The sequence below is a fragment of the Macrobrachium rosenbergii genome, chromosome 40, assembly GCF_040412425.1.
Source record: "Macrobrachium rosenbergii isolate ZJJX-2024 chromosome 40, ASM4041242v1, whole genome shotgun sequence".
Lineage (NCBI taxonomy): Eukaryota > Metazoa > Arthropoda > Malacostraca > Decapoda > Palaemonidae > Macrobrachium > Macrobrachium rosenbergii.
The window spans coordinates 1,726,652-1,746,054 of NC_089780.1; the positions used below are offsets into that span (position 1 = coordinate 1,726,652).

At 38.6% G+C, this 19,403-nt stretch overlaps 1 protein-coding gene across 3 annotated transcripts in view; it reads left to right on the forward strand.

The window, feature by feature from the left end:
• Positions 1 to 19,403, forward strand: part of LOC136826033 (uncharacterized) — a 106,477-nt gene that overhangs the window by 57,518 nt on the left and 29,556 nt on the right. For all 3 annotated transcript variants that reach the window (XM_067082901.1, XM_067082902.1, XM_067082903.1), the window contains 3 exons: positions 1,833 to 1,942; positions 5,835 to 5,942; positions 12,400 to 12,461. In XM_067082901.1, coding sequence (XP_066939002.1) covers positions 1,833 to 1,942; positions 5,835 to 5,942; positions 12,400 to 12,461 — 280 coding nt within the window. The remainder of the gene's footprint in view (positions 1 to 1,832; positions 1,943 to 5,834; positions 5,943 to 12,399; positions 12,462 to 19,403) is intronic.

The following is a 19,403-nucleotide window of genomic DNA, read 5'->3' on the forward strand; positions in this document are numbered from 1 at the left end:
AGGGCTGAGAATGATTGTACTGTCTCTCAGAAATGTCTCTTTCGAAGAAGTCTCTGAATGAAAAGGGTGGGCATCAGAGACAGTATTTTTAAAAAACATTATTGCCACGAGCTTGAATTAGTTCGACTGCACTGTGTATCAGTAGGTGGCATGGTTAGTCCTAACCACTAGGTGTTACAGTAGAAAAGAGGGGTCTTATTGACGGTGAGTAGGTGAGTATGCTAACAGTACTGCAACCAAACCCAGCATGCTTAGGTAAGCCACTGTAGAACTACATACTAAAGCATAAGTTCGTGTATAGTTTCTTGTTCTTTGGTAACCAAAACCTAAAAAGTATTTGAAATTTGTGGCTTGGCCTCGGACCAGAAATGTTCTTCCTTTGGGGTGTTGGGATTAAAAATTGAGAGCTTAAGCCTTTTTCATCACCTGTCAATTTCTTTGTAAAGCTCCTTGAGGACAAGACAAGCGACTACACTATAAAAAAACCAGGTTTTGACGTAGGAGAAACCTATTTTTGGTATTCGCTATTGAGTCCTCAAAACCCTCCCGCTTCCCTGATGAAAAGGCATGGGATTTGGGCAAGGGATCATCCTGCATTGACCAACAGAAAGTAATACTTCTTGGTCTCTGTGTTGGGTCTGTTGTTGGCACTATGGCAGACTGTGCATGCGCATTAATCACTTCTCTTCTAAGCAGGTTTTGACGATGGAAGAACCGGAGTATACAGCCTTGTTGTAAAGATTTGGGAAAGTGCCCCCTTATCTTTGAGTCCATTATACACTCCATGAAGTGTTAGAGTGTTTATCACTATGATACAATACCTGGCTATAAATAGAATTCTTTGACATTAGTTTGGTCACCCATGGAGCTCTGGTAGACCATGGAGGGTAACTCCTTGAGTACTCAACAGCGATTACCAAAAATAGGTTCTTCCTACATCAGAACCTGTTTTTTTATGTTCCTGGCAACACAAGGCTCTATACAGATGACTCCCTTTTTCAAGTGAGTAGTTACAGTGTTGGAAAAATTAAATATTACGAATGTAAGATATATCCAAAACATAAGTCTTGAATTGGATTTTAAATTTCCAGGTCACTATATCTCAGCTTTCATTCCTACTCAATTTATTATTGACAACACATGAATGTTGTCATTGTAGTGAATTTAGAGGATGGTTATGCAATGGTTAGTGCAAATAAGTATGGGGCAGCGGCTAATCATTGTGTAAGAGCTTTGCTCTGGTTGTGGAATTGGACATTGTGATGCAAAGCAATGAAGGATAAGGTTCCAGCAGTATTGCTACTGATCTAAAAATTATCAAGGTAGCATTAGTACTGCTATGACACTAAAATTTGCCCAGTCTTATCATTGTATTTTATAGGCCCCGATGACAATGATGAATAGTATTGCTGAACTGTAAGCAAAGTGAAGGAGAAATTGATGACAAATTCACCTGAATAGAAATCAGATTATTGTGGATATATAATATTGTAATATTTATGGTTTATCTTAATAATTTTTCCCTGCTATATATGTATGTTTGATATCCTTTATGATATGGGGAGTACTGAATCATATCTGGGTCCTAAAATCTCTTGATATGGTCTGATGTGGTGGGTCAGTTATGAACACTTGGAAAATGGCTCTTGTTGTACATGTTAAGTACCACTGGATTTACAGATTTTCTTTTTTTGATTGGACATGATGGAACATAACCCAATTGTGTAGGCAGGGATGGCTGTACACATTAGAATTTTAGATAATGACATATCCCAAGTTTCAGTAATTTATTTTGTGTTTAACTCTTCATTGAAAGTGAGTGTTTATTTCAGGTATAGATATCCCGAAAAATGGATCTGGTGTTAATGATGATCATATTCTTATTGAGGCTGAGGATATTCAGATGTCAGTTGTTGATGAAAGGAATCCCAATCACATTAAGGTAATTGTGTTTTTGGATATTTTATTTTGGTCTATGAAAGAATATAGTTTTGTAAGTTAGGAGATTTGTCCCAATAATTGTTATTCATTATAGCATTTATTATTATAGCCAGTCTGACTGCAACAGAAGTCTTTGGATATAAAATTATAAAAAGAAACCCTCTTTTTATAGGATCTGAGCTGCTGATATATCAGTAAGTAGACCATCAAGAAATATGGTAATTCTGATAGGTGCTATGCTATGACATCATAGCACAGGCAGTGTTAGGTACTTCATTTGCTGAAGGACTTGCTTACTCACCAGTAGCAAGTGACTGTTTGGTTGGCTGCTTATAAATGTACATTTTCTGACATGTCTAACTTTCAACATCCGTAAATTCCAGTTATTGTACAGTCAGCTTTGATATCTCTTTGTATATCAGTGGGTAGACCATCAAGAGCTGAGGTAACTTTTAATATGTGCCATGCTGTGATTACAGGCAATATGTGAGGTATTCCATTTGATTAAATCTTTGATCACTCACCAGTAGTAAGCCACTCCTCTGTAGGCTCCTTATGAATGTACACTTAAAACCTCCTGTAATTCCAATTACATTATAGTTACCCTTGATGTGTCCAGGGAATTACTTAATGATATTGACCCGGGGGTGTAGAGCAGGAAGCAACTGAATTTAAAATGTGAAGTTGACCAAGTATATCAACTGCTTAGTCATAGTTGTTCCAACTTGCAGATTATGGACAGCTTTCATAGTGAAGGAAGGTTTTGTGCCAGTGCCTTTGGTTGAATATGACTTTTGAAAACAATTGAGGTTTTTCTGCTTCCTTCAAGCAAAGCCCAGGTTTAATATAAGTTGCTGAAGTAAGAGTCCTAACCAAAGAACTGTTCAGTACTGGAGCTAGTGAACAGTGGAGTTATCTTCCAGAGCCCAGTTATCATCTCTTTTAATTTTAATTAAATTTTTCATTTGGATTTCCACTCACAACTGCATAGACTGTACTTCATCCATGGCAGATGAATACTTGTGTTCATTAGTGATTCTTGCTATTGGATAGCTTTCTTTAATAACTGCATGATACTCATTACAGTCCTGGATGCTCTGTTTTGCTCTATACTGGAAGGTTAAAGCATAAATGTCTAATGGAAAGGTAGCCAACCTCAATCTAATGAAAGAAAACCAAACCCACATTTTGTATCCAAACTTGATATCCATACAAAATAGAACAAGAGACTTGATGCTCTTCCCCAGTAGTCCATCTGCAGCTGGAATTGTTTAAGAAACTTTTGACATGTAGCACAGAGTACTTCTTAAACTGTTTTTCTTAATATTCTTGGTGAAATTGGGGAGAAGGGATATTAATATGCCTGTGGGCTAATATTTCATTAAATGAATTAAGGAAGGAAAAAGTGTTTGTGTTCTAAATCTCAAGAGAAGTGTTTTGTTACCCATTTATTTTAGGGTAATAAATCATTTTACAATCTCAAACTAATGTTTGTATTTGTAATATATATGTATTCATGTTAAAAATAAGATCGGCTGACATGGATTGCTATTCAGTATGAGCAAGTATTCATGTGTAAGAAGCCAACATGCTATTACATACGTGAATGAAATTTTGATTGAATATAGCCCACATAAAAGAAAAGCAGAAAATCACAAATCAATGTAGACAAGTTAAAATCACCTTTGAATGATAAATTTCTAATTTTATATATGTAACTTACCAAGTAATTACATAGCTGTTAGTTTCTACTTTAATGGCAGCTTTAGAATTGAAATTCCCAGTTGCACCCTTTTGTTTTGGTGCAGGTAAGTGCCCCGCCCACTTCCAGGGAAGTGCAGGTACAACATGCCAGTGCGAGAAGCTGCAGTCAGGTGTGTGAACACATTTGTTCCCCATGTTCTCATTTCTCAGGCATTCTCATCAGTGTTTGATGCCTCGTGAGACAGCGCTACTTTCCCACGAGATAACAAAAGTGGGAGCTTGTGTCGTTTTCGTGCTCTCTCATATTCGCCATCGGTGACGCAGAAATTGCAGGTGCCACATTATAGTTCCCACTCTCAGGCGTCATGTTTCCAGTCTTGTTCCCCTTCTTTGTCGCCTCGGGCTCCTCCTGAGCTTTTTAGGCGCTGTTCCGTGTTCAGGTGAACACTGCAAGCTGTTTCCCAGTTGTTGTCAATAGGCGTATTCACCCTTTAGACTAGAGGATCCTCCTTCTTTGATTGCTACTGTTTCAGTAACAGAACAGACTGGATTATCTTCCCCTTCTCAAGGTTTTGATGTCAGCTCATTTGGTAGTTTTGGTTTTATCTTCCACTGAACTTGGTGTCATTGCAGGATAGTGATAATTTGCTTCCTGCACAGATGATTCTTTGGTGTCAGGGCACAAGAAAGTGCCAGCCATTCCTTTGTTACGGAGCAGGTTTTTGCTTTTATATCTGGGAGCAGGTGGTTCTGCTGCCACCACCTCTGCTTCCCTAGGTTTTCCCTCTGATGAGCCTGAGGTTTCCAGTTGGACTCTGATACTAGAGGAATGTAGGTAGTGTAGTCAGCTTTTCAGTGACTGACTAGGGTTGTGTTAGCAATTGCATGAAGTGCTTAACTAGCTTCTCGAGAGCTCTCTTTTGGCGCCAGACTCTTGTTCTCCTTTTTGGTCTCCAGACTTTTGGTACTGCCAGTCCGTTTCCATATCATAAGTCTGACGGGTGGGAGGTTTATTTGCTGATCAGTGATTGAGTGTACGAGCCTAATCGGCCTGCTCTTTCCTGATCGCTGTCCCCTTTGGCGCAGCACTGCACGAGGTCTTTTCCGCAGAGTTGACGCTCATTTTCTTCCCAGAACAGGCTTTGAACTTGCACCTTTTGGCTTCTTCTCAACTTTAACACTAGCTGCTACTTCGTTTGTGCTTCAGACACTTTCAGCACTTGCGCCAGCATCTCCTCGAGTGTTTTCTGGGCATTAACATCAGCCACCACTTTGTCAGCACTTCAGACGCTATCAGTGTTATCACCACCATCTCCTCAGGCATTTTTCTGGGCAGTAATGCCAGCTGCCAGTTCATCAACACTTCAGATGCTTTAGGTGTTTGCACAAGCATTTCCTCAGGCATTTTCAGGGCATTAATGCTGGCCACCACATTGTCAGCGCTTCAGATGCTTTTGGTGATAATGCCAACATCTCAGCCGTTTTCTGGGCTTTAACGCCAGTCACCACAGTCAGCACTTCAGACACTTTCGGCGTGAGTGCCAGCATCTCCTGAGGCTTTTTCCGGTTGTTAACGCCAGCTACCACTTCGTTGGCACTTCAGACACTTAGGACGTTAGCGCCAACATCACTTCAGCCATTTTCAGTGCATTAATGCCAGCCACCATTTTCTCTGTGCTTCAGATGCTCTTGGCATTCGTGCCAGCATCTCCCGAGGAGTTTACCAGTCATTGTTGCCAGCGTCTCCTCAGGTGTTAGCGCTGGCCGCTGCTTTGTCAGCGCTTCAGACGCATTTGTCATATGTGCCAGTGTCTTGTCACATATTTTCTGTGCGTTAGTGCCAATCACCATATCTTCGCTGCTTCGGATGCTTTTGGATATATTTGCATAAGGTTTGTTTTTGCATGGAAAAATGTGATTGCTATAGATCAAGTGTGATTTCTTTGTAAGTGATATGAACCTTTTAAGAGATTTATATTAGCCTTTGTGAAAGATTATGAGACAGAAAGTCTGCTTACAAAGGCACAGTATTATCAAGTATCAGATGTCCACTTTGTCGGACGTGATAACTCCTGGTAGTGAAGCATGATATATATTTTGTATAATATTTTGAAATAGATCATGTGAACTGTTTTTTTTTATTCATTTTAGAGTTTTACATAATGCTGTTTATATATATCTTTATACAGCTAAGTGAAGATAGAAGCATGAGTGAAATTTTGTTCAGTGGTGATTACATGGATGAAGAAAGATCTTTAGATGATCAGACAAGTTCAAAGGAACCTCATTCTATATCGGTAAGTAAAATTTGTTTTCATTTTGCTTGCATGAAATTTGCATTTTTGAATAAAACTATTCTTGTAAAGATATTAATATCTTTTAGTACTTTTGTCAATTGCTTTTAAACAGCTGACGTACAAAGAATCCACAGGGAAAATGTAAATAGAAAGAAAGCAAACTTAATTGAAATGAGAAGGATTAATGTTGGGACAATGGCAGGAAGAGTAGAAAGGTAGAGATACTAGCAAGAAGAGAGGTAGGTATTTCTGAACAGAAGGGAGATGGAGATGGCTTGGACATGTCCTTTGCATAACCACTGTAGAGAAATGTATGTGATAGTATCAGCTGGGTTTCTGTGGGTATCATAAGATTTGGGAGATCCAGATCTACTTATATGACAGATATGAGAAGGGGGGCTGGGGATGAGTGGAAGTCTGTGGAAAATAAAGCACAGGAAAGACCGAAGTAGTGGAATTTCACAGAGACCTTTTGCATCGTGCAGTGTTAGAAGCAAAAATGATGATGATGATAAAAGGTGTACAGTACTATTCTTAGCAGCATAGACATGGGCGCTGACAAAAGAGATGGTATAGGTTTTGAAGAGGTGTGAAGAAAATGCAAAGACTCATGGCTAAAATACATTTGGAAAGTCATTACAAATGAGTAAGTTACTGATAGGTGAAGTGTCCAGCTGATGGCAAATAGACTGAGATTTCAAAGATTTAGAGGGTTTGGTAGAATGAGAAGGGGTGAGGAACAGGTCATTAGGAGGGTGGTTGATATGGCAGTCACTAGACAAAAATTTTTTAAGAAGTCTTGGGAAAGGCCCATAGATAAAGATGTACACCAAAAGGAAAGTCAGGCAAAAAGAACACATGACAATTCAGTGCTGAGAACGCAATTCACCGATGACTTTGTAGAGGGAGAAAATCATATATTAAAATATGAATCACAAATGTGAATGTTAACATGTGAGGAAATATATATGTAGAGGGAGATGGGGGATGAATCAAAATATACAAAGAATTGTTGAAGAGAATATGATAGAAATGTATTCAGGGAAGTTAAAAATATGAAGGTTGGGGCAAAGAAGATTTAAGGGGAATGGAGTCAGAATCTCAACACAGCAAAGGGGAAAAAAAATGTTCAGGACATTGGAGCGGTTGAAAATGTGAAATGGCCAAAGTGTAACAAAGATGATGTCAAAACATTAAAGTGAAAAAGAAAGTTACAGTAGAAGCATTATTGTAAAATCCAACCAAATGAAGATAATGAAAAAAATGAACTGGAGGATACAATTGATTTTGTAAAAGTAGCAACAAGAATATAGGGAAGCCACATCAAGGAAGAGATGGGATTAGAAGAAGGGGGAAAGAGTATGACAACAATGCTATACAAAGGGAAAGGGATGCATTATAGTGAAAACTACAGAATAATGGTTCCCAGCCATATTTCATCATGACCAAGATCTTGTATTACTCTGGTGTTTCAGCTTAGGTCTGCATAACACTGTCCTTGAATTCTTGTTTACAAATAACCCTACAATAGTTATACAATGCTAATATTAGGAAAATATCAACAAGGCAAAGAGTAAAGGGGAGGAAAATGTATCAAGGATGTCCAAGGGATTCTACACTAAAACTTATAAAAGATTCAAGAGAGTTCCTTCTTTGTTTTTGAATAAAAAGAGTTCACTAAGAACCATTAATTACTAATAAGGAACCGTGGTATTGAATGGTATTGAACAGCATCTTAAATTCTCATATCCATAGTTTTTGCACTAGAGTTTTACAGTGCGTAAACCTTGCTCGGAGCATCTTCAATATCTTTGAACTGTAGCACTTCCAGACTAAAAAATACTCTTGTTACATGGCTAAAGTCAGCTGGCCTTGAGTGTCCTGTTACATATTTGTAGTTCTGCTGCTACTTTTCTCAGATTACTTTATTTTCATAAACTGCCTTTAATTTTCTTTTCAGCTTTACTTTGGCACAGTGGCAAACCCCTCAAATGCTGCTGGTTTCACCCTATCCTTACTAGAGCACATAGCTTTTTGACTTTAACAAGTCTCAAAACTGTCTTATATGAAGTCAGTGTTATAGGAAGAAATAAACAGCATTGAAAAATGTGGTGTTCAGAAACTGGAAAATAGATAAAAAAAAAGGTTGAGATGGTTTTGATGGATGGGGAGGAAGGGTAATGAGCATATATTCAGAAAGGGAGTAGATATGAAATTAGCAGGATAAAGATTTGGGGGAAGGTCCAAAAATCATGCAGAAAAGGCAAAGGTGAAGACTTGACTTTATAGGATTTTGGGCTGAAAGTGCACAAGAGAGAAGAAATTGAATAAAACTCATTTTACTCATAAAGGAAAACCTGACTTAAAAGAATATGGTGATGGAGATGAAAAAGGCTTCTCCTTTCTCCACTGGATACTGCAGACCAGTACGTACAGTTTCCTAGAGGGATTTAATACATTACTGAATAGAGTCTTGTAGGAAATGTCAAAATACACGTTCTTTCATTGTTGCATCCATTCATGGATGAAATATACAAAGTTCTGAAATCATCATCATATTTCAGATCATACAGAGAAAATGAAAACCAGTTTGATACTCTCATTGATTGGCTTTGTAGATTAGAGGAATAGTAATGTGTCCCCCAGACAGATTTTCTATGTATATGAGATATCATGTGATCCATTCTAGGCTAGTAGCAATTTCATTTTGCATTAAAGAGAGCAAATTGCTGCAGCAAGGATGTATCATAGTCATCACACTTTCAGTTCATGCATTTTCAAAGGTAACTTTGATGCTACTTCTAAAAGCTACAAAGAAAGTAGGCAACAGCTATGTGGAACACCAGTCAAGTTGGAGTACACTAAAACCCATCATCATCGCTTGTTTATCAGTTACTTGAAAGACAAGACAAACTGTGTAGGGAAAAAACACCTGAATCCAAGGTATATGACTAAATTTTGCTTAAACAAGTTTGAACAGATATTCATTGCCAAGTTTTTTGACGGTGTATAATGGCATCACATATAAGTCAGTGTTCTTCCATACAAATTGAGTATCAGGAAAGAAGTCTAGACTCTGACCAACTTTATAGCATGGTGGGAAAATAGAAATTAGTACAGCACTGTAATTAGTGCTGTTTTTAAATTCTTTGGATAAGGAACAGTAGGAGCAGTATTAAATTGTGTAATTTCTGCTTATTTGAAAATAGGATTTCTTGAAAAGAAAAATTGTAAATATTTCAAACTGAGGTCTGAGAAGTTGCTCAGGATGGCATGTATTAAGAAAAGGAGTACAAACCAAAGATTGTTAGCATAAAATGTTATCTGAAAGCTTAATTACGTTCCCCACATGAACTGTTCCTGTAGTGGAAAAGTATAAAGACAGTCTTAACTGTCTCACTAAAGATGAGGCAATTATTTTTTTAATTGAATACAATAAATTATTGGGAAATCTGTAAACTTCTTGTCTTTGCAATTTTCAGGCTAAGTCTGTATCATTATATGCTTTTCTGTGTAACTCTCAAACCAAGATTAATCTTTTATCTTAATCTTAATAGTTTTCCATAAGATGTGATGAACTAAAATTTATGATAGCACATCTAATTCAGTTTCTAGATAGGATGATAGCCTATTTTTAAGTATTCTCTTAGAGGTACAATTATATGCTATTACTTTCCATTTGGCACAAGACTTTACCCACAGGTTTTCTCAGTTATGTTGCTGTCACTTGAGATGCCCACGGGTATGGTCTAAAAGTCATTGGTACCAGTGAAATTACACATTGGCCCAAACAGTAATAATAACATCATCTGTGACTAGATCTTTTTCTTCTTCTTCTTCTTCTTCTTCTTTTATACAAAAATTCCCGTGGGGGTTAGTGCTGTCAATGCACCTCACTTGGTGCTCTGGAGACATTACTTGAGGTTCTTTTCAGCATCCCTTCAGTCTGTAGCTACAACCTTTTTCATTCCTTTTTGCTGTACCTCTGTTCAGATTCTCTTTATTCCATCTTACTTTCCTCAACCCTCTCCTAACAATTGTTTCATAGTGCAACTGAGAGGTTTTCCTCCTGTTACACCTTGAAAACCTTGTACTTTCAATTTCCCTTTCAGTGCTGAATGACTTCATAAGTCCCAGTGCTTGGCCTTTGGCTTGAATTTTGTATTCGATTTCCATTCTCAGCTTAAGGGGATCGGCGGTTTCCGACTTTTTAACGACAGGTTGTTGATATATAGGGGTTTGTTAAAGGATATTGTGTGGAACTTCTGGGGAAAAATTTTTTGTTCAGTGACCTTAGGTTTTGTGACGCCAGAGCATTTTTTCGCCAAAATGGCCATTTTCAAAATGCATCTCCTCCTTTGCTTTTTGGTTTTAAGGGATGAGATTTGAACCACGTATAAAACACATATGGACCTTCGATACAAAGCTGGGGATTTTTGATTTTTCAATTATTTTTCGAGATATGAATTTTTTTTTTAATGAAATTTTCCCGGAAAAATTACGGAAAAAAAAATTGCCAAAAATCAGAAACTCAAAATATTAAAAATCCCCGGCTTTGTTTTAATCTACCATGTTTCTCCATGTTATATTTAAAATTTCATTTAGATTGGTCCAATACTAAGGGAGGAGATGCATTTTAAAGGCGAAAAACTTATGTTTTGAGAAACGGGCCTTCAAAGTTTTAGTTACATAAAAAAAGTAAAAGGGACTTCAAAGACTGTGTTACAATTAATTCTATGGTTTTAATTTTTATTTTTGGGTATTAATTAATGCAAAATGATTATAAATAAGAATATTAATTGATTATTTATGTGCCTAAGACACATTCTTATAAATTTTAGGTTCCTGGTCCCCCTGTCTGATCTTGCTGCAAGGTATTACTCTAGGTATCATAGTTGCCTACACTTTTTTTATTAGTGTCTCGAATCCATCCCTTGCCAAATGGATCCTGGGAATTACTTTACATTCACAATTAGGGATTCGTGATTCAAGTAATTCATCAAGTCTTGCTTCACTTATTATGATCATTTTATTTTCAGGTTCGTCTATAATATCAGCCTCCGAGCTACTGCTTTCTTTTTCTAAAATATCTTTGCCCTTTGGTAGTGACGAACAAATAAAAAGGCGTTTAGGGGTGGATGTGGTTGGTCTCTGGTCAGCAGAGATCGCTGCCTGCGCCGTTTGATGGGCGACAGCTCTCTCTCTCTCCGTCGCTCCATTCCCCTCTATGGCACTAATTTCTCGAACTCTTTCTTCTACTTCTCGCCTGGACTTTTCCACTTGGCTTTTCCGCATTCTAGAAGCATGAAGTGAACTCTTGGACCTTTTAGGCACGGTGAAAAAACAAAAACACCGCAGGAAATACAGAGTTCAGTCAAGGCTAGAGAGCATGAAAAACGTGTCCTTCTAGCTTGGAAGTTTATAGGTAACTCTCGGCCACAGTCAGCGTCATGGTATGACGTGTGCGTTGTCATGGCTAGGAATAACTAAAAAGGTGCCGAGTAGGATATTATTGACATTATACATTTCATTTCAAAGGAAGTTTTCGTAATATATATCGCAAAAACTATACCAGACTAAATCATTTGCGCTACTGGTGTTTTATGGTATATAGTTATTGTTACATTTTAGGCCATAACTAGAGAAATACGGCAAATTTTAGCATAATATTTCGTGGACACATTCTTGAACCGTATACGAAGCCATAGAATTTTTTTCAGCAAATCAAATTTTTTAAAGATTATTGGGTTTTTTTAGGCGGCCGATCCCCTTAATACCTGTTTGGGGTCACTGCATTAGATCTGCAATTAAATGTTGTCTGCTTGTCATACTGCCTATGTATAACATTACCAGAAATAAGAATATGTCTTCTTACCAGGGTGAGCCAGTCATAAATAGAATTCCAATACACAAAATGTATTGAGGGAAATGGATTTTATCTAGTAGGTAGTCAGATACAGAGTAATCACGACGGTATTGAGACTGGAATAAACTAAATACTGCAGTGTATTGTACTTTTTGAAAGTTTTTTTTTTGACATAACATGTCCTGGCAGTCACATTCACAATTTCTTTGCTAATCAGTAAGAAATGTTGCTATACTGTAACTGGCCATTCCTTGCCTATGTTCATTGGTGCAATAAAAAATAAACTTAAGCTTATAGAAATTTAGTGTAATTAGCTATAGGTTTGGTTCACCTTTTATTTTGCTATTTTTTCTAAATTCACTTGAGGATACTGGAAAATACGATGTTGGTATCCAGCACTAATAAATTAGTATCAATGGTTTTCTAATTGAAAGTTTTTTTCATTAAAGAAAAATGTTTTAATCAAGTTTTTTTGTGAGAAAATCATTTTATACTGTTGATGATACAAGTACTGTATCATTTAAAGAAAAATATTTGTTATGTTCTGTATACTGTACATATATTTTTAATTTTCTTTTTCATTTTTATCAGGTCCTACAAAAACATTCTTCAAGGAGGAGACGAGATCATCTTTACAAACTTGCCAAATATGGGTAAGATTCATTCTTTTTTGTGAGTAGCATTACAGCATATCTGTATGGCTGTGTATGTGTGTGTGTAAATATTGTGGAATTACCTATTTCTCTATATTGTTTCTGGTCATATTCTTAGAAATTTCAGTACTGCTGTGCCATAGAAGTACTACTATGTGTTTAATAACATGGTGCCAAAGTTGAAGTAGATTGTGATTTGATATTATTGCGAAAGCTGAAGCAGATTGTGATTTGCTTTAGAGAAGTAAAGATTTGTAAATTTTTGTGTGCCATACAACATGGATAGCAGTAAAGAATAACCCAGAGAGAGAAAGAGAAAGGCGAGTAAATGTACTGCAAGTCTGTACTGTATTTTAATCTCATCTTGATGCATATTTGTCCATATGCAAATGTACACACATGTACATATGCATGTACTGTACTTGGATACATAGACTGAGAAAGTAATGGGCAAGAAAAATTCTGATGCAACACAGCTAGGTAGTTTGTATCGATACATTACACTGTAATCTGTTCAAGTTTTTCAGCTCATAATATGTCAGCTTCAGAAATTTTATTTAATATTAATATCAGTGTGCTTGAAAAAACATAAAAACAAGTATTTTTAGTAGCATAGCTGCTGTTTGTCAGAGGAGTTACACTCTCATGGTCCCCCCCAGTGCTTCATAAGACAGACCAACCAATCTCAGAGAATTCTCTTGTAGTTGGTCTTGGCCAGAATAGTGCTTGTTGGCATAGTGATAAAATGTAAAGGACTCGGGACAAGAGGGCTCTTGTCTCCTGTCCACAATGACTTCTTTGGTTTATGTAACGACCCGAGTGGGCCGTTATGCAGGTTCTTTAACATACTCAGGACGGGGCTGTCATGACTGACGGTAGATGCAACAAACAAAGGAGGAGAAAACAACAAAAACAATAAAGAAAGCTTAAAATTAATTTATTTACAAAATTTACAAGTGAGTCAGGTCTGGTAAAAAGATAAAAACCATAAATACAAAAAAACCAAAAGGCAGTACTAAACAAAATCAAGTTAAATAAACAAAAAAAATAGCTTTAAAAAAAAGGCAAAAATAAACAACAGCAGGCAGAAAAAAAAACCAAACAAACGTCCTCCATCGGGGCACCAAGACAGCCCTCAGCTGTGCAACTGGGACAAAAACCCACCAACAGAAAACCCCGATGGAGACGTCAGGACAGCCTCACGCTGTCATCAAAGATGAGCAGCTCGTGGTCACACGACTACTCATGGTCACACTCCACCTCTACGACGTGCTCCACTTCGTAGGCGTGCTCCAATTTGCTGCTCAAAAACTCGACCAACGTCAACTCCAAAAACTGCCTGCTGCTGCTGCCACTGCCGCTACTTCCGCTGCCCTACCCGACCCGACTGCAGACAGAAAAACGGCAGCTCACCACGAAAACATCAAAACAAAAAAAACTTGAAGGTAAGGAGGCAGCAATCCACAAAAGGGAACGAGCAGGGAACCAGCAGTGCCCGCAAAACCATCACTTAACGTGACAGTTTACCTTTCATCCTAATTGCGCAGGTGTGACAACAGTGCGCATGTCGGCTATCTTCCTCATGACACTCTGGTCTGTCCAAGGGTTTACTAATAACTAAGTTTTGCTCTGAAAAAATGTTCAACGATGCATTTGTGGATTGTCATAACTTTAAAGCTAAGTACATGATTAGGTAAGTCACATTAGAACCAGGGGTAATGGATATATAAATATATTGTGTGTTTCCTGTTCTTTATAGCCAAACCCAACTGGGTATCTGGAATAAAGAAAACAGATGATAATCTGTGACCTTACCTTGGATCAAAGATTCCTGAAACACCATTGCCACGAGAGTGTTGGTCATGCTGAGATATTGCTGGGTAAGACGCAATAATCCCACAGCCAGACCCAACATCATTTGGCAAGTCACCTTAGAACCACAAAGAATAATACATATACTGCATAGGTTTGCATGTTGGTTCCTGTTGTTTATTGCCAAACTCTAATGGGTATCTGGAATAAAGACAGTGATTGATAACATGACTATACTTCCGACCAAAAATTGATCAGGGTTGTTGAGATTTATTTATTAGGAGTTAAGCCATTTTGTCACCTGTCAGTTTCTTTTGTAAGTTTTTTTAGGACAAACGGCGGCTACGCTATGAAAAAAAACAGGTTTTGACATGGGAAAAACCTGTTTGTGGTAGCTGCTGTGAGTCCTAAAACCCACCCACTTTCCCTGACAAAACAACATGGGACTGAGGTGGACATTTATCCACAGACTGGGCTTGTACTGAGGAAGATTGTCAGCACAGGTGTGTTGTCACGTGTGCAAGTAGGATGAAGGGAAAACCGAAGTAGTCATTGTGGTCGGGAGATACAGTAGAGCCCTGGTGTCCGGGGTCCTTCATATTCTGTCACTGTGCCAACAAGCACTATTCTGGCTGAGACCAACTGTAAGAGAATTCTTTGAGATTGGTTGGTTTGTCTTATGGAGCCTGGGAGGACCATGAGAGAGTAACTCCTTTGAGGACTCACAGCGGCTACCAAAAATAGGTTTTTCCTATGTAAAAACCTGTTTTTTAAAATAAAGGAATTGAAAAAATTACAATAATCAGTATGCTGAGATAGTCAAATGTGGCAGCACACCAACAGAAACAAAGCAGTCATCTCATGTTAGGTGCCACATTTCAAAATTTTGCTAGCCACTTTTGAAGTTATCCATCAAAGGCAGGGGAGATGGAAGGGAGTGAGTCACGGAGGAGTATTTTCTACCCACACAGACACACACAAGTAGCCAGTGAGAGAACAAAACTTCTGTTATGTGGTCATGACACATCTCTATCAGCCATTCAAAGGCGATAAAAAATTGAAGTATACTGTAATGACGTTTTATTAAGATATTGCTCTTAAGCCAGCAATAGTTGCAAAAGCTCCCAAAAAGACAATGGGCCCACCCACCCCTCTTCGCTCAGCTCTCCCAACCCTCACACCCTGATTGCACTCTGTCCCCCCCCTCCCCCCCGCCAAATACTCCTTTCTTATATATGACTCTTAACAGTATTGCCAACACATTTTTGTGCTGGCAAATATGGAAGGCTTTTTTGAATATTTATTTATTGTATATATAAATATTCATGCATATTTTGGGGGGACTGCAGTTCTTGTGAATAATTTCCAGTTGCAGATAGTGTGCATGAGAGTAATCAAGGATCACAACTTACCAGATTTCATTACTTACTAGATGCGTTGTCAAGTCTGGTAAAAAAAAAAATTATATTTGTACTTTTGTGCTTTTGGTTTTGCAAGCAAAGCATGTGAACATTTCTGACTACAGAGTACAATATAGTTATGTAATGTAATGTACTTGCTAGTCACTGTTAAAGTTATGCTGAGAAAATAATTATTTAAAAGTGAAAGTACTTATGGACAAATACTCATCTAGCAATCAAGTACTCAGAAAGTCTGAGCTTTTGGTGAAATAATGTGTAATTGCATGCAGATACATTACTGGTATGTACTATACCTGTAATTCAGAATAGGCAATCACATTACTGCAAGTCATTTCTTTCTTTACCCTTTAAATTGGTAATTTAGAAGTTTGCAGTGCATTAATAGTACTTAGCAGTTGAACTTTAGTGCTCTTCCTCATTAAGCCTACTCTTTTAAAGGGTTTGAATCCAGACTGAGTGACTATAGGAGACTGTATAGCAGAGTTAACTCCTTTCAGAGAAAGCCACCACGTTTTTATGTCCTGTTATATATGGTGCTTTCAGTGACAAGTCCATGTTGTGTTGTCATTGCACACATCATTTTTAGTATGACCCAGAAAACATTTTTGGTCACTTTCCCCTCTAATGAACTAGTTCCTTGGGGATGATGCTGCATGTGATCCCTTCAGAGTCATCTTATAAAGCAGTGAACAGTCTCAGAGAATAATTATGAGCAGGTTTCACATAAGAGCATGATTGACAACCATTTACAACAGAAAGTTCTTTTTTATTCTCTGACTCCATATCATTTTATTAATATCAGCAGCTCATTGGTAATTGGGGAGTTTATTTCTTGGAAATATTGAAAAAAAAAAAGTCCTTGGCCAAGAAGTGAGAAAAACTACATTAATCATTTGTAATTTTATAAAGTATCTTGGGAATAAGGGCTCCTTGGGTGAAGTGAGGAGCTTTAAGTGGGACTCAGATATACACCAGCTTATCATAGGAATCAGTGGTGAGCTCTGGTTCCAGATCTTTTGCAAGATGGCTAGAAGGAGTTTCATGGGCTTAGTCTAGAGACACTCATCTTACTTCATTTTGGCTGTGAGTGTCATGTTGTGGAGGCCTTCCCATCTGGGAGAATATCATAGGAAGCTGTTTTGCTATGTATTTTGAGACTCAGAAATGTGGACGGTAGATACCAGGATGCACACTTGGGATACTCTTGAAGATACAGTAATGCCTTTCATTGTTCATTCTTTTGAAGTCTGCATTGGAAAAGATGAGGCACTTGCAACAAGATTGGTTGGTGTACCTTTGACTGCTGATAGATCTGGGAAAACTGCTTACATACCCCTTACAGGCATTTTGCTGTCAACCTCACAATGATATTTGACACTCCACTTGTATGCATGTGCAGACTCTTCAGACTGCCTTTTGAATGATTTTAAGTCCTGTGCAATGTACTACTGTACCACACCCTTGAGTTTTCGTTTCCCAAGTGGTCTGTCTTCTGTGGCAGGTGTCATAGATGGAATATCTCTCCTTTCACTACCACTCTTCTCATGTTAGTAGACTTTTCAGTTGTAAGAGAGAGAAAAAAAATCTTATGTTGCCTGCTAGCTTGCACCCCTCTCTCAGGTTTTACTTCCTTATTTAGTGATCTTAATTATGTTAGCATTGGTAAGGGCCCTTTCTAGAACTTTAAAAGAGAATAGGTTTCCACTTAGCCTGGGTCTGGTTGGTCTTCAGAAAGTACCAATGCAAGACTTGGTCGCTAAAATTGTACTTCTATTAACATTTTTGTCAGCTGTGTGTACCAGAAAATTTAATAGTTTAATCGCTAAGGGTATTCATACTAGACGTTGTTTGTTGGGAGACTCCATTTTCTTAGGTCTTTCACTACAAAGACCTTGTTACCAAACCTGCTAGACCCCTCGAGTAGGACGCCTTGACGAGGTGAGGGGCTAAGGGACCCTGGCCTTTGGGCCCGGGTCCTGACGAATCATCCTACATAGTTTTTGGTTTAAATGGCGTGGACATTTCCACATTCGCAAAATTTTACTGCTTAGGTGAGTCTGAGAAGGGATCGTTTTTGGAAGGGGTTCGCATTCTGAAGCTAATTGTGGGAGTTGTGGTGGTTGAGTCGCCACCGAGATAGTTTGGACCTAAGAGATGGTGATGGGATTTTTCCCACTGCTATCTTGAGGGCGGAACCATCTCTGGGGATCAGCCCATCGGAATCCAGGGGCTGGTTTTGGAGGTGGGACTCCTGGCTTTTGTCCGGAAGCCCACGAGCACATGTTGGAGTGGGGAGTCAGTCCCCATTAGTGGGGGCAGAACTCCCAGCAGGCGGATTGGCTTATACCTGGGCCACTGCAAGCGTACTGGTGCTATCCTGAAAGGGTAGGGTATGGGGTGGACTGTTGGGAGTCAACTCTCACTTGTGCCATTGGTGGAGAATGCGAATACCTGACTGATCTACGATACTTTCTTGATATGACCAAGCAGTTTTGGGTGGGTGGATGAACCAGTTTGTGTGTGGTGGTCTGATGTGTGCATGCTTGGCAGCTTGGGGTCTCTTCGTGGGCTTTGGGAGTGTGTTGGGGTGGGGAAGCTGAGCAGTGGAGCTGCCCAGTTTGTCCTTTTGATATGCTGTCGGGTCTGTGCGGGGCTCTTGGGTGTCGGTGTGCACTTTTGGACCTTTGCATGTGGACTGGTTTAAACTTATGGATTTGGCTTCTAGTTCTCCCTCCCCTGGATCCGATGACTTAACGGCACTGGCAACGACTTCTGGCATGAACATGGATACGGGCTTGGCTGTTGGACAGAACCAAACACTGAGACACCAGGGTGTTAATAAATCTGGTGGATTTGATTCAAATAATAGGGTCCTTTATTGCACTAATGTAAACTTATCATTAGATTACGAATGTTTATACAGTGTAGTGAAGCAATTCGGCAAAGTGGAAAGAATTAAATTAGTTCTAGAAAAGATAAGCAGTCATTTTGTGCTTTTATCAAATTTCCTCTCCCTTGGAAGCTAGTGAGGCACAACAGAGACTCCATGGCCACATTCTAAATGACTCAGTTGTCAGCACAAAAGTGTTTTCAGTGAAAACTTGAATGATGAGCCATTTGACTTTGTTCCAAAGGCTGAAGAACATGGACCAGTCCCATGTACCAGAGCTCTTCCTCCCCCTCTATGGCATGTTGCTATCTACAAGGAGGGAGGGAAAATTTGATAAAAGCTGCTGACTGCATTGAGAGCAAGGTTGGTTCCATTCCCATTGGAAATTTGAAACGGTATGGAAAGAATCTTCTAATAAAAGCCGGAAATGAGACTCAAGCAGTTCTGTTAGCTAACTTTAAACCTCCTGAAAGTGGAAATATTGAATCTATTTCATCTCACAGATTCTTTAATACACTGAAAGGAGTAGTTTACTCAAAAGATCTGCATGTTTTAAAGAGGAGGAGATTCTCCATCGATGCCCTCCTTGTGTATCTCATGTAAAAAAACTGGGTGGTGATGCAGCTATCCTTTTAACCTTCTCCTCCAATTACCTACCTGATACCATCATTGTTGGCCATGAGAGGATGCAGGTTAAAAAAATATAAAAGAAGTCCTAGACAGTGTCGCAAATGCTTTGAATATGGCCACATTCAAAACTCTTGCGATAACAATAAAAGATGTCCTGTGTGCTCTGCAGAGCACGATAATTTTGATGAT